Source organism: Astyanax mexicanus, chromosome 5, assembly GCF_023375975.1.
Source record: "Astyanax mexicanus isolate ESR-SI-001 chromosome 5, AstMex3_surface, whole genome shotgun sequence".
NCBI lineage: Eukaryota > Metazoa > Chordata > Actinopteri > Characiformes > Acestrorhamphidae > Astyanax > Astyanax mexicanus.
In genome coordinates this window covers 48,767,937-48,780,823 of record NC_064412.1, presented here as the reverse complement: position 1 = coordinate 48,780,823, position 12,887 = coordinate 48,767,937, and the positions used below count along the sequence as shown (strand labels likewise).

The 12,887-nt window shown below is 40.1% G+C and overlaps 2 protein-coding genes across 2 annotated transcripts in view; one reads left to right on the top strand and one right to left on the bottom strand.

Annotated features, from left to right (window-relative positions):
- The first annotated feature begins 1,692 nt into the window (after window positions 1–1,692).
- Window positions 1,693–12,887, top strand: part of crocc2 (ciliary rootlet coiled-coil, rootletin family member 2) — a 126,616-nt gene continuing 115,421 nt past the window's right edge. The window contains exons 1-3 of the mRNA XM_049479621.1: window positions 1,693–2,123; window positions 4,544–4,691; window positions 4,783–4,928. Of these exons, the coding sequence (XP_049335578.1) occupies window positions 2,067–2,123; window positions 4,544–4,691; window positions 4,783–4,928 (351 nt within the window). The 5' untranslated portion in view covers window positions 1,693–2,066. The remainder of the gene's footprint in view (window positions 2,124–4,543; window positions 4,692–4,782; window positions 4,929–12,887) is intronic.
- LOC125802239 (uncharacterized) lies at window positions 12,196–12,798 on the bottom strand. The gene is made up of 2 exons (XM_049479620.1): window positions 12,523–12,798; window positions 12,196–12,492 (listed from the first exon to the last, which is right to left on the bottom strand). Exons 1-2 carry the CDS (start codon window positions 12,661–12,663, stop codon window positions 12,334–12,336), a joined length of 300 nt encoding a protein of 99 aa, XP_049335577.1. The 5' UTR covers window positions 12,664–12,798; the 3' UTR covers window positions 12,196–12,333.

Sequence of the window (12,887 nt, the reverse complement as noted above, 5' to 3'; positions counted from 1 at the left end):
GCCATTTCCTTTAAGAGCCAGGTGCACTCTGACTTTGCTGGATTGCTATTTCAGTAGCATAGCTACCTGGATCTGTTCAAAGTAAGCAGCAGAATTCCTCCGTGAAGTAGCATGCGTGCTCCTGACACAGGAGTCATCTCGCTGCAGGAGTGCCAAAGTGCACAGTAAGGTTAGGCTACTGGTAGCGACGGCACAACGGCCAAATCTGGACACGGTATAAGCTAACTGTAACAATAGAACATCAATAAGCAGCAGGTTAGAAATGCAGCTGACTGATGGTAATCACAGCAGCCCTGCTTTTTAAACTGGACGCCCAAATAGTTAGCTAGCATACTTTTCTCTCAAAATATTACGCTTTTATTCTCGTAATATTATTATTACTTTTTGAGACTGGCTCTTAAACACCACCATACAAACCAGCTTTCACACAACATAATTTTAATAATTTTGTCAATGAGAAAATCACTAAAAGGACATTTGTTTGTATATTAGAAAAAAATGTTTTTGTAATTTAAGCTGCATTTGTTTATTATACAAGTCCTGATTTGATCTGATTGTAAACAATAATAATAAAATAAACATTTATCTTGCTAAAACACCTTACTGCTGTGGGCGTTAAATATACATATAAACAGCTCTGGTAAAATTAAGAGAGCACTTTAGTTTCTGAATAAGTTTCTCAAATTTCGCTATTTATACTACGGGCAACATTTCTCCCAATTGCATTTATTTGCAGCAAATGAGAAATGGCTAAAATAAAAATAAAAATGCAGAGCTTTCAGACCTCAAATAATACAAAGAAAACAAGTTCATATTCATAAAGTTTCTTAAATCATTGATTTCAGAAATCAATATCTGGTGGAATAACCCTGTTTTTTAATCACAGTTTTCATGCATCTTGGCATCATGTTCTCCTCCACCAGTCTTACACACTGCTTTCGGATAACTTTATGCCTTTACTCCTGGTGCAAAGAAATCTAGCAATTCAGCTTGGTTTAATTTCTTCAATCCATCTTCCTCTTGATTCAAAGAAAGAAATTTATAATTTTAAGTGGTCTTATTTATATATTAACTTATTGGTTAATATATGTATTGCAGCAGGAGTGGCATAAAGTTGTCCAGAAGCAGTGTGTAAGACTGATGGAGGAGAATATGCCAAAATGCATGAAAACTGTGATTAAAACAGTTATTTAACCAAATATTGATTTCTGGACTCTCTTAACCTTTTTTTCTTTGCATTATTTGAGGTCTGAAAGCTCTGAAGCTTTTTTATTATTTCAGACATTTCTCATTTTCTGCAAATAAATGCTCTAAATGACAATATTTTTATTTGGAATTCGTGAGGAATGTTGTCTGTAGTTTATAAAATAAAACCATAATGTTCGTTTTACTCAAACATATACCTATAAATAGCTAAATCTTGTATTATTATACTATGGTTACTTTTACGTCAAGTTATTTAGTTTACATTTTAGTTTAAGAAGTTGGTTTTAAGCTGTGCTGCTGGTCTCTTTGTTTTTAATATAAACTTTCATCCGCTGTTATTAACTTTACCTCGCATTACTAACAACACGGAGGAACCAGTCTTTGAACTTCAGCGTTCCTGTAACCCACGGCAACCGAAAAGCTAGCGTTCCGTTCCCCTGGCAACCGCCCGGGCAGCGTTCCTTACCATAACAACAAGCGCGAGGCAGCGCGAGCTGTGCTGAGATTGCAGCTTCTCTTTACTGGGGTTTTACTGAAGTCCTGCTCGAATTAATGCAGAAAAACGGCTGTTTTTAGGAGTTAAATTGACAAAATATTAGGAGCAGAGAGTGAGCAGCGCTGACTGGACTCCCCTGGACTTCAGGAGGGTCAGCCTGAGCTGTGGCTCTGCAGCTGCAGCTTTGCTGATTAGCAAGTTAGCATTTAGCTAGCATTTTACTAGTAGCATAAAAACACAGATATAAATCCAACCTAAGAAAATAAGTTCAGAAAAGTTGTATTTAGATTTTTTTAAGTTGCAAAACTAGTTCTGTGCACTGCTCCTGCTGCTGTTTGGACCTGTGTGAAGTTGAGGTGTGCAGATGAATTCCCGTGGGGACGCAGGTGAGCACTCACCTGGGCTCGAGGCTGTGATTCAGGTGCGTGTTTCCCAGCAGGTAATCTGATCACTATCAGATGTAAGGGTAAGCTTATTGCACCGGCTGCCTGCTCAAAACCTCATGTGTGACTGAAAGAGGAGAGAGCTGATTAATATTAACGAGGCTCACAATGTTTCAACAAATTAAGGTCGATCAGAAGGTCAGTTTCAACTCCATCCTGAAACCTGAAGAGCAGGGCTGTTCTGTGATCTCCTACACTCTTCAGATTTCACTGCTGTTATTTTGGGCAACAAATGAAAAACACAGTGACTTGTGGCCTAGGATGCACTCTTGCATAGATTATTAGATCATTAGATGAAGTGTAATTAAGTTAATTTAATTAAAGCACAGACCCAGATCAGATTACGGTGTGGAAAATGACTGAGTAACTTTAACTGCAGTTATTTCGGGCTATGCATTAAGTATTACATTTAACACCTGTCAACACTTTGAAGCATATTTTAAAACCCCCTATAAAATTGTAGACAGTATAAACCCAAGATATTTCGTGTTTTGTCTGATCAACAAAATTATTACTTTATCAATATACATCCATTTTTGATTTTCTGATCTGCAACACATTCCAAAAAAAAAAAAAAAAAGTTGGATCATTAAAGCATTTCCAACTTTGTAATGTTACTATTCCTTCTCACAACATATGTTTAAAAGACATTTTTGTTGGCACAGTAAAGTTGTAAGTGGTATCAGTGAATATAGTAACTGTATTGTAGAGAAGTGGACGGAGCTGCTTCTGAACATGGTAAACATAAGGCTTGTGTTGTGTACAGTAAAGTTGTAAGTGGTATTAATGAATATAGTAACTCTGTATTGTAGTAGAGAATGGGCGGAGCTTCTGGACATGGTGAATATAAGGTTTGTGTTGTGTACAGTAAAGTTGTAAGTGGTATTAGTGAATATAGTAACTCTGTATTGTAGTAGAGAAGTGGGCGGAGCTTCTGGACATGGTGAACATAAGGCTTGTGTTGTGTACAGTAAAGTTGTAAGTGGTATTAGTGAATATAGTAACTGTATTATAGTAGAGAAGTGGGCGGAGCTTCTGGACATGGTGAACATAAGGCTTGTGTTGTGTACAGTAAAGTTGTAAGTGCTATTAGTGAATATGGTAACTGTATTGTAAACAAAACTGTAATTTCAAAGCCAAACAAGCACTGGATATTAAGCTACATAGATTTCCTGAAAACTGTTTATTTGGGTGATTAAAGTGCTTCTGTTAATTTACAATAAGCTTAGAATGGGGTAAACGCTAGCCAGCCCCGTTTAGCAACACCAGCCAGACATGTTTTGCGCTAGTAAATGAGCTAGACTGAGGAATCCTCAGTGTCCTGGTAAGCAAGGGCGATATCAGCTAGCGTTTTGTCCCATGTAGCTTGTTTTACCATGGTAAATGCGCAGGCTACAGTCTGATATTCTCACCTCTGAACGGTAAAAGAGCTAGTGCTGTGGTTAGCGGCTAATGCTAATGCTGCTCCAGCCTTAACTTCCTTATAACACTGTACTTCTGTGGAGTAGCTTTACTCCTCCTTACAACCTGACCGGTAGAATTCATACATAAGGTGCACTGTTGATGTGCCATATAGTCCCAAAAATATAATAATTTATTAATTTATTTACCTCATTATTTGCCCTAAATGTCTTTCTTTCGAGCTGTTCGAGTGTGTGTTGCAGGTCTAAAATACAGGAATGGATGTATATCAATAAATTTAATGAAGATGACTAGATAAAATGAACAACAAATTAAATAACTTGACTTTATACTGTCTGCAAACAAATAAAATCTAAAGTAAATGTAATAAAACATTAATTCTCATAATTATTTTACAGAAACTTGAGGAATCTCTGCTGAGTCCAGACAGTAGTGCTGATGAGAAGACCCTAGTAGTTAGTAGTTGCAGTTCGTAGCGCTAGCCATCTCCAATTAGCAACACTAGCCAGACATGTTTTTTGCTAGTATATAACACCCGATAGAGCTATATGGAGGAACCCTTAGTGTTCCGGTAAGCCAAGGCACTAGAGCTAGTGCTGTGGTTAGCAGCTAATGCTAATACCTCCTTATAATTCTGCACTTCAGTGGAGTGGATTTACATTTGTTGCACCGGATTATAAGGTTCACTGTCAATTTTTGGAACAATTATAGGATGTTAAGTTTGCCTTATAGTCCGAAAATTCTGTAATTTATTCATTTATTTTTCTCAATAATTGCCCTAAATGTCTTCCTTTCGAGCTGTTCTTAGAGTGTGTTGCAGGTCTGAAATACAGGATTGGATGTATATCAATAAATTTAATTAGGATGAGCAGATAAAATGAACAACAAATTAAATATTTTGACTTCATGTTGTCTGCAATTAAATACAATCTAAAGTAAATGTAATAAATCATTCATTCTCATGATGATGTTACAGAAACTTGAGGAATCTCTGCTGAGTCCAGACAGTAGTGTTGATGAGAAGACCCTCACTGTCCTGGGCGATGATGTGGACTCCACTGCCACTCTGGTTCCGGCCCGCATCCGGCAGATCATCACCCGAAACCTGGCTGAAGGGCCTGCAGGTACTTTGCACTCAGGTGAACCCGGCAGCAGGAGTAATTAATGAATGTAGCAGAATGTGTGTGTTTTGATTTTACTCTGATTCGTTCTCAGTGTCTGGTGCTGGTGTGCTGGGTGCTGTGGGTTCTGGCGGTGAGCAGAGTGTGCAGGAGGAGAACCGGCGTCTGAAGGATCTTCTTTCACAGACCCGTCTGGACCGAGACCAGCTGCTCAGCAAGCAGACAGCACTGACCAGCAGGGTAGGAGCACTTACACTGTATCTCCACTATTACCGCTTTTCCACTGCTGGACCAAACGGTTCTGAGTACAGAGGATAACTGTTAGGGCAGGACCAGTGCTGGGCCTGGTTCTCTCTTTCTAGTGCCCTGCCAAACTAAAGCCGTGCCGTACTGTTCCGTGCCGTGTGGAACTGTTATATATATATATATACAAGCTAACTAAATACAGAATGGTGAACTTTGCCCCTAATATGTCACTAACATGGTAAAAGCAATGACAGCGACCAGGCTCATTCAACATCACTACAGCGGTGGCCCAGCCTGGCTAGCCTATAGGTAGATCCCTCAGTCTGTAAGCCCTCCCACTGAACTGTTCTGTAGGCCCAAGTGTAGTCAGCTAAGACCTCTTTTTACACTGCATTTACATTACATTTTTTTATGTTTTTCGGCATTTAGCTGACGCTCTTATCCAGAGCTACTTACAAGTTTATTCCTGTTACAGAGGTGAATCAGTTTAATGTTAGGAGTCTTGCACAATTACTTTTCCACTGTCCCACACCAATCATCACTGCACAGAGGATTACTGTTCTGGTGGCTAACAGACACTTACAAACTGGGTTGGGCCAAGTTATCTCAGCACAGTTAGTCGGGACTTGCTCATACTACCATGCATTCAAATTTTAGATTTTTTAATGAGAACATTATATTGAAAACTTGTAATACCGGTTAGTCAGGTTCACTGACTCACTTGTCCAACATTGAATGTGATTCTGTATATAATACCCCATTGTTCTACAAGTCCACGCAATTTCCTTTGAACTTGCTGAAATATTTGAACATGCTTTGTTTGAAATACAACAATGATCACACACCAAGACTTTATTTCATTTCATTTCATTTCATTACTTTATTGCCATATCAATACTAACTGAGAGGAATTTAATAGCTGATGGGTACATGCTGTTACAAAACCTTGATGTTCTACATAAAATGCTCTGAAACCACTTATCTGAAGGGAGCAGTATGAACAAGTCTTAGATGCCTTCTTTTCCATTCTACTGAGGTAAATAGAGGCAACAGATGGAAATTCACAGCCAATGATTTTTAAAATAATATGCACTAACTTCTGTAGCCGATCTATCTCATAGACAGTTGTGTTATTGTTTCACACACATATAGAAAAGGCCAGTACACTTTTCACCACAGCTCTATAAAAATGTAGCATACACTCCCCAGACACACCAAATTTCTCCAACTGCCTAATAAAAAAGAGCCTCTTATGAGTTTTACCCCAGCAAGACAGCAGTGTTATCCTGCCAAACAAGTCATTTACTTATGGTTGTACCAAGAAATAAAAAAAAAAATCCACTCTCTCAACTTCCTGGTCGAAAATGACTAGAGATAGTGGAGCCTTCCTCTTTTTTTCTAAAATCAACCACCATTTCTTTAGGTTTTTCCATATTCAGGGTTAGATGTTCAAATTACTCCAATATATCAGGCCTTCCACCCTATCTCTGTATGATGTATCATCATTATTAGCTATTAAGCCAACCACTGTAATATCATCTACATATTTATACAGTTTGATGGATTCTGAATCTGATGTACAATCACTGGTGTATAGAGAGAACAAAAGAGGAGACAGAATGCAGCCCTTGGGGGGCACCCAGTTGCACGAGTAGCAGAAAGAAAGTTTTGACAAGTTGTTAGTTAAGATAGGTTGCTTTAAATCTGCTTTAAATCTGCTTTTTCATGTTCATGATAATGACCCACTTATTTTCCTTTCTTCATTTTCCTTACCTCTTTTCATTGTCCTTCCCATACACAAAACGTTGATTGTGGTGCAGTGCTGGCAGAATATTTCTGGAGAGAACCAGGGGGGGTTAATAAAAAAGGCAATTTGGGGGCAGTAAGGGCACTAAGACTCAAACGGGCAGCCAACAACTCTGCAACTCTGTTTCTAATGTACATCATTATTTGTAATTTGCTTTGCATAAAAGCATCTGCTAAATGTAATGCAATGTGATGTAATATTAATAAACAAAATGAAGATAAGATAAAACATGACATATCTAATAACCATTCTCTCAGCAATTAAAGTCGAAGAAAATTGTAAAAACACTGTTTTAATTTCCAAACTGCCTTAACTTTTATGATTTGGGGTTGTATTATGCACAGAAAACACAAACTCTTTATGCTTACAAATGATAACAACTAATAGTGAGAAATTAAAGAACTGTAATTCGATTACTTGTTAATTTATCACCCCACACATTCAGCGACCAACCAGCAGGAAGTCGGTTCCCACAGAGCAGCAGGGGGGGTCTGATTGGCCACAGTATGTCTGGTTGGACTGGTTGGAAAGGTCTTTGAACTGTGATAAATGTAACAGTTCTCTGTACTTTCCGTGACCCCCCAGGATGATCTAATGTACGCTAGTGTTTGGTTTGTTTGAATAAGGTCATATAAGCCTGCTGACTGTTGTGGACTGGGGTCATGCAGAGCCTCTGCTCCGCTGATTATCTCAGAGACTGTCTAGTTTTTAGAGTAAAGATAGAGAACAATCTGGGGGATGTTAACAGCAGTGTATTGTAATAGTGTATTGAGTTTCATATGTTAAATTGAAGAAAAATAAATAACAAAGATGCTGCCCTCCAATACAATTTCCAGTAGTGGGAAAAAAATCATTATTACAATATATTGTATTGTTTTCAACCTAATGTAATATTTTACATTAGTGCTGGGCAGTATGTCGGTTCATACAGCATACCGTAGGGGAGTTTAGAACCGGTATGTATTTTTTTATACATACCGCCATACCACTAGGTGGAAGTAGAGGTGGAAAAAGTACTGAAAATTGTAATTGCATAAAAGTACCTTTACTATTCTAAAATTCTACTCAAGTAAAAGTAAAAGTACCCATCTAAAAAAAGTACTCAATTTAAAATTTACTTTGAGTAAAAGTTACATAGTTACTTTTATTTATTTGATGTAAAAGTACAACAATCATAAATTAAATCATTATTCAATTAAATAATTTGGACCTTTTAGGCAGTATTTGCTTAGACCAACCCATAAAACATTTTCAAGAACAAGTGGCATAGGTTTCTATGATCCATTTTTTTTCTTTACTGTTAAAAAGTTTAAAAAGTTTGGTCATATATGTGACTATAAACCATATTTTCGTAGTTTTACAGTTCATTATTATTTTTTAACGTGCCATTGCTATGCTTTAACTGCTATTTACATGTTTTTTCAACATCCAAGCAGGTGTTTCTAATGAAAACTTTATTTTATTATTATTAAAAACATGAAAACATACAAAAAAATGTTGGTCGGTGCATGTGCAGTGCCGTAAAGAAACGCATTTCGATGGGTAGCATAACTCGACAGAACACCGGTTCCCCTGTGCCGCGCACACAGACCCCAGGCTACACAGCTGATTTACACAGCGTCTTTCTCGCTAACCCTAATAAACATTGCTGGGAAAAGTTCAGCTGCGCTGCCATGGAGAACAAAACTATTATTTTTTTTTTTATTTAGACAATTTGTTTTTTTTTCCCCCAGCATTTTATTTTTTACTCAGTAACAGGGAGTTCTCCAATGTAGCGAAGTAAATTACTTGTGTCAAAATGAACTTGAGTAAAAGTAAAATTACCTATTTTAAAAACCTTAAACTTTCAAAATTACAAATTACTCAACTACTACTTTCCACTAGAGGAGCTGTGGAGCACTGGCCAGCGCCGGCCAATGCTGTCAAAGAAGCAGATACAGAATGCTAGCTAACTGCTAGCCAGTTAGCATAACAAACACTGGAGTGACGGCAACTCAGTGGCAGCATCTCGCTCTGGCCGGTCCACAGAAACATGAGAACAGAACTTTTTTAAAGAAGTTCATGCTGCTGGCCCTCGCCATTTAAGTGATTTTTCCAAGTAAAGTAAAACACTAAACGGCAATTATTCACTCAGAATAATTCCCCCAGACGAGCCCAGAATCGGTCCTGGGTACAGAATCATTTATTCAGCACAAGAGATAAAACGCAGAAAAAAGCTTTAAGAGCAGTGACTATAGCTCTTTTAAATATATTAATAATGTAGCTAAAATGATCATTAATATTAATGCAGACTGAACTGAATGTATTTGTAACCTGGAAAAAGAAAGGAATTGTGGCTGATTTTAATACTGTAATGCCTCTAATGGCTTTAATAACAACATATTGTAAATAGATATTATACTTGTATCTTATTTGTGCAATAGAACTTTTGAGAAATATCTCTTTTGAATATTTACATTTTGAGTATTTAAGGTCTATTTATAGTGTTTATGGGACTATTTAAAATATTATTTTTTGTAAGCCGTGTTAAAGTTGTTGAAGTATCTCTTTAAGGGTATTGTTTACATTCTTCAGCTGGTTTTCTGCTAATAAAGTCTGATTCCTTTGTATATGGTGTAATTTTGTGGGACAAATTAAACCAGACAGTAATCAAAGTCTTAATTTAAATGCTTGGTGTTTTATATAATATATACTTCAGTCATGCAAAAAAATGATAAAATAAATAAATAAAAATACTGAGATATATTGTGAAACCACTAGGATCTTGAAAAATACCGTGATATGCATTTTCCGGTCATAACGCCCAGCACTATTTTAAATATAAGCATAGGCGCTCTAAACTCCCTAATACCACCAAATTCATTACTCCATGTGGTGGTGCTATAATCAAATTAAAAGGATAAACATGCGGTAAAGAATACTGGTTGTGAAATTATGTGAAACTGACACCAATAAATCCATAATTGCTGGTATTAATTTATTTAGGAGTATTTTATCCCCTTCAGTTACACAGATGTCGTGAAGTATCATAGAGAATTGTCTTGTTATATATCAAGTATCACAGAATTATAGTATTGTGATATCATTGTTATAACGGTCAGCGTATTGTAATAAGTTCTATCGTGAGATGTCCTGCGATTCCCAACCCTAATTTGCACATGCCGAAAAACGCAACAAACAATTTAAAAGCTGACTGTCTAATAAGTATACTTCTTTTGCATTTTAATGTATGGAAGTACTGTTTTTTCCAGTAGTTGATACAACTCAAAATCTGAAACAAATTGGAAAACTTTAACTTTTATTTATGCAGACAGAATGAGTAGGGCTGGGTATCAAAATTCGATACCAAAAAGGCATTAATTGAAATGTCTCTAGTACTAAAAGGTATAAAATATTTTGATGCCTGTTTTTGATACTTTTTTATGAAACGTGCATAAATGCCCCAAACACGGATAGTGTACACAGCGAGGTAAAAACACCAGCGACGGCACCCTGGCACACCCAGGCACAAAAAGAAATGCTGTAAGCATGTTTGCGATGATAATTTAAAGTGTCTTAGACACTGTCTCTCCCTCTCTCTCTCACTCGCGCTGTCTTCCCCCCCCTCCCTCTCTCCTGAGATATTGTAATACTTTAAAAAAGCTCTAGTCTGCCTGACCTAAACCACACTACACTATTATTCCTGCCCCCTCACAAAAATACAGGGAAACACCAGCATAAAAAAGTAATTAATTGCCACCACTCATTTAACTTAATTTAATTTTGTCAATGCAATTCTGATTTTTTTTTTAAATAACTCTTAAAAATATAATGCATAAAGCAATTTATGTAGGAAAAATATTTGTAATTTAAGCACAAGCAGTGATTTTTGTTCTTAATAAAGCGCCACAAGCATTCTCACTGTTTGATCCAACAAGATCCAGTAAAGATGGAGTTTCTGATGGTGACAGTATGAGAATGAGATTACTCATGTCGGCTGTTCAATAAATATGTTGTGTTATAATAATAATCATTTTTTGTATTTTTTTTATTACAATTTAGAAAAAGGTATTGAAAAAAGTATCATTTGGGTATCGGTACTGAATTCAAAGTATCGTATCGGGACTGGTTGTCACGCCTGGCCCTGTTTCCTGTCTGTCCTCGTGCCTGTGTTGTCCCACGTGACCCGTGCCCCTGTGTTCTGCCTGTGATTTTCCATTACCTCATGTCTCATTTGTAGCTCCACCCCTTCCCCAGGTGTTTCCACTCCCAGTGTGTTTCCTGTTATGTTAAAAAGACTTCCTCTGTTACTTGTCCTCGGTCGGTCTTTGCACTGTCCCCCGTTGTCTGTCTCTCTGCGTTTTTCTGTCTCTCTCTGCGTTTTCTTAGCCTCTCCGTGTTTCATTTGTCATTGCCCTAGGTCCTTGTTTAGTGTTTATCTCTGTTTGTTTCTAGTTCCCTAGTTTACTCCCTGTTTAGTTATTCTTATTATCTCTTGTTTGTTTTATTTATGTTCTCTAGTCTCCCTAGTTTATTTTGGTTTGTTTCGCTGTTCTTTGTTTATTTGTTTATTTATATTTATTTAATAAATTCACCTTACCTGTGTTTACGTCCGCCTCCTCGTCTCTCTGCCTGGGTCTAATCCTGACAAAAAGACCGACCAAATGGACATAAACCAGTGGTATGCTGCTCGGAAGGCGGACCTGGAGTATCTCCGCCTCCTCGCCGAGCAAATCCGGGGAGATGACCCACTCCCAGCGCCTTTCCTCGGGTTGGAGCCCGTCAGCCCAGCTGCAGTGGCGCCCACCGAGACCCACGAGGGGAGCCCGTTGACTGGCTCCAGGATGGCGATCCGCCATGCTCCATTCGGGACTCCGGCGTTGGAATCCCCGAGGCCCCAAGGACGCCGCAGGCCTCGGGGTAGACGTTTTAAGGGGTCCCGCCAGCCGGAGGAGGAGCCCGTTTCCGGGGAGGATTTTCTTGGGGGGGCGCTAGGGCTGTGTGCGGTCAGCCTCGATCCTCGCCCCGACGAGGACGGGGGTGGCATGGATGCAGGCTGTGAGGAGTCCTATTCCTGGGACTACTCCGATCTCCTCACACCTGCATCCAGTGAAGAGGAGTTTGAGGACTGCCCTCCTGCACCAGCCCGCCAGCCGCTCCTTCCTCCCGCGGTAGCTGCCGATCCGCGCTCTGTGTCTTTCGCGGTGGCAGCCGAACCGCAGCCCGTGATTCCCGCGGTGGCAGTGGAATCGCGCTCCGAGACCCCCTGCGCGGCGAGCCAGCCGCGGGCAAAGACTTTCCCCGCGCTCCTCACGCCGGACTCTGCACGAGAGAGTAGGAATCCAGTCCGGGTTTTTACTTCACCCGCAGCTTCCAGAACTATGTTTGTTCCAAGGCCCCGTATTTCCAGGCCTGCTCCAAGGCCTCCTGACTTTGCCCCCAGTTATGTGCCCAGGCTGTCCCCACAGACTTTTGCCAGTCCTGGGCACCCACCTATGTTTTTGGTCCCCCTGTCTCTCCCTGTCCTGGTCCCTGTATCTGTGAGTGTTCCAGTTCCTGTCCCCGGTGGTTTCTCTGTTCCTGTCCCTGTTACTGTGTTTGTTTCCGTCCCCGTCAATGTTCTTGTCCCTGTTCCCATGTCCGGTCCCGTCCAGTCTCTGTCTCATGTCCAGTCTCCGTCACCTGTCCAGTTCCCCGTCCAGTCTCCGTCACCTGTCCAGTTCCCCGTCCAGTCTCCGTCACCTGTCCGGTTCCCCGTCCAGTCTCCGTCACCTGTCTGGTTCCCCGTCCAGTCTCCGTCACCTGTCCAGTTCCCCGTCCAGTCTCCGTCACCTGTCCAGTTCCCCGTCCAGTCTCCGTTCCCCGTCCAGTCTCTGTCACCTGTCCAGTTCCCCGTCCAGTGTCCGTTCCCTGTCCAGTCTCTGTCCCCTGTCCTGTCTCCATCTCCTGTCCAGTTCCCTGTCCAGTCTCCCGTTCGGTCTCCTGTTTTCCCCGGCCTCTCCCTGCCGCCAGCCCCCGGGGTTTGTTTTTCCGCGCCTCGGGAGCTGCGCGTTTAGGGGGAGGTTTCTGTCACGCCTGGCCCTGTTTCCTGTCTGTCCTCGTGCCTGTGTTGTCCCACGTGACCCGTGCCCCTGTGTTCTGCCTGTGATTTTCCATTACCTCATGTC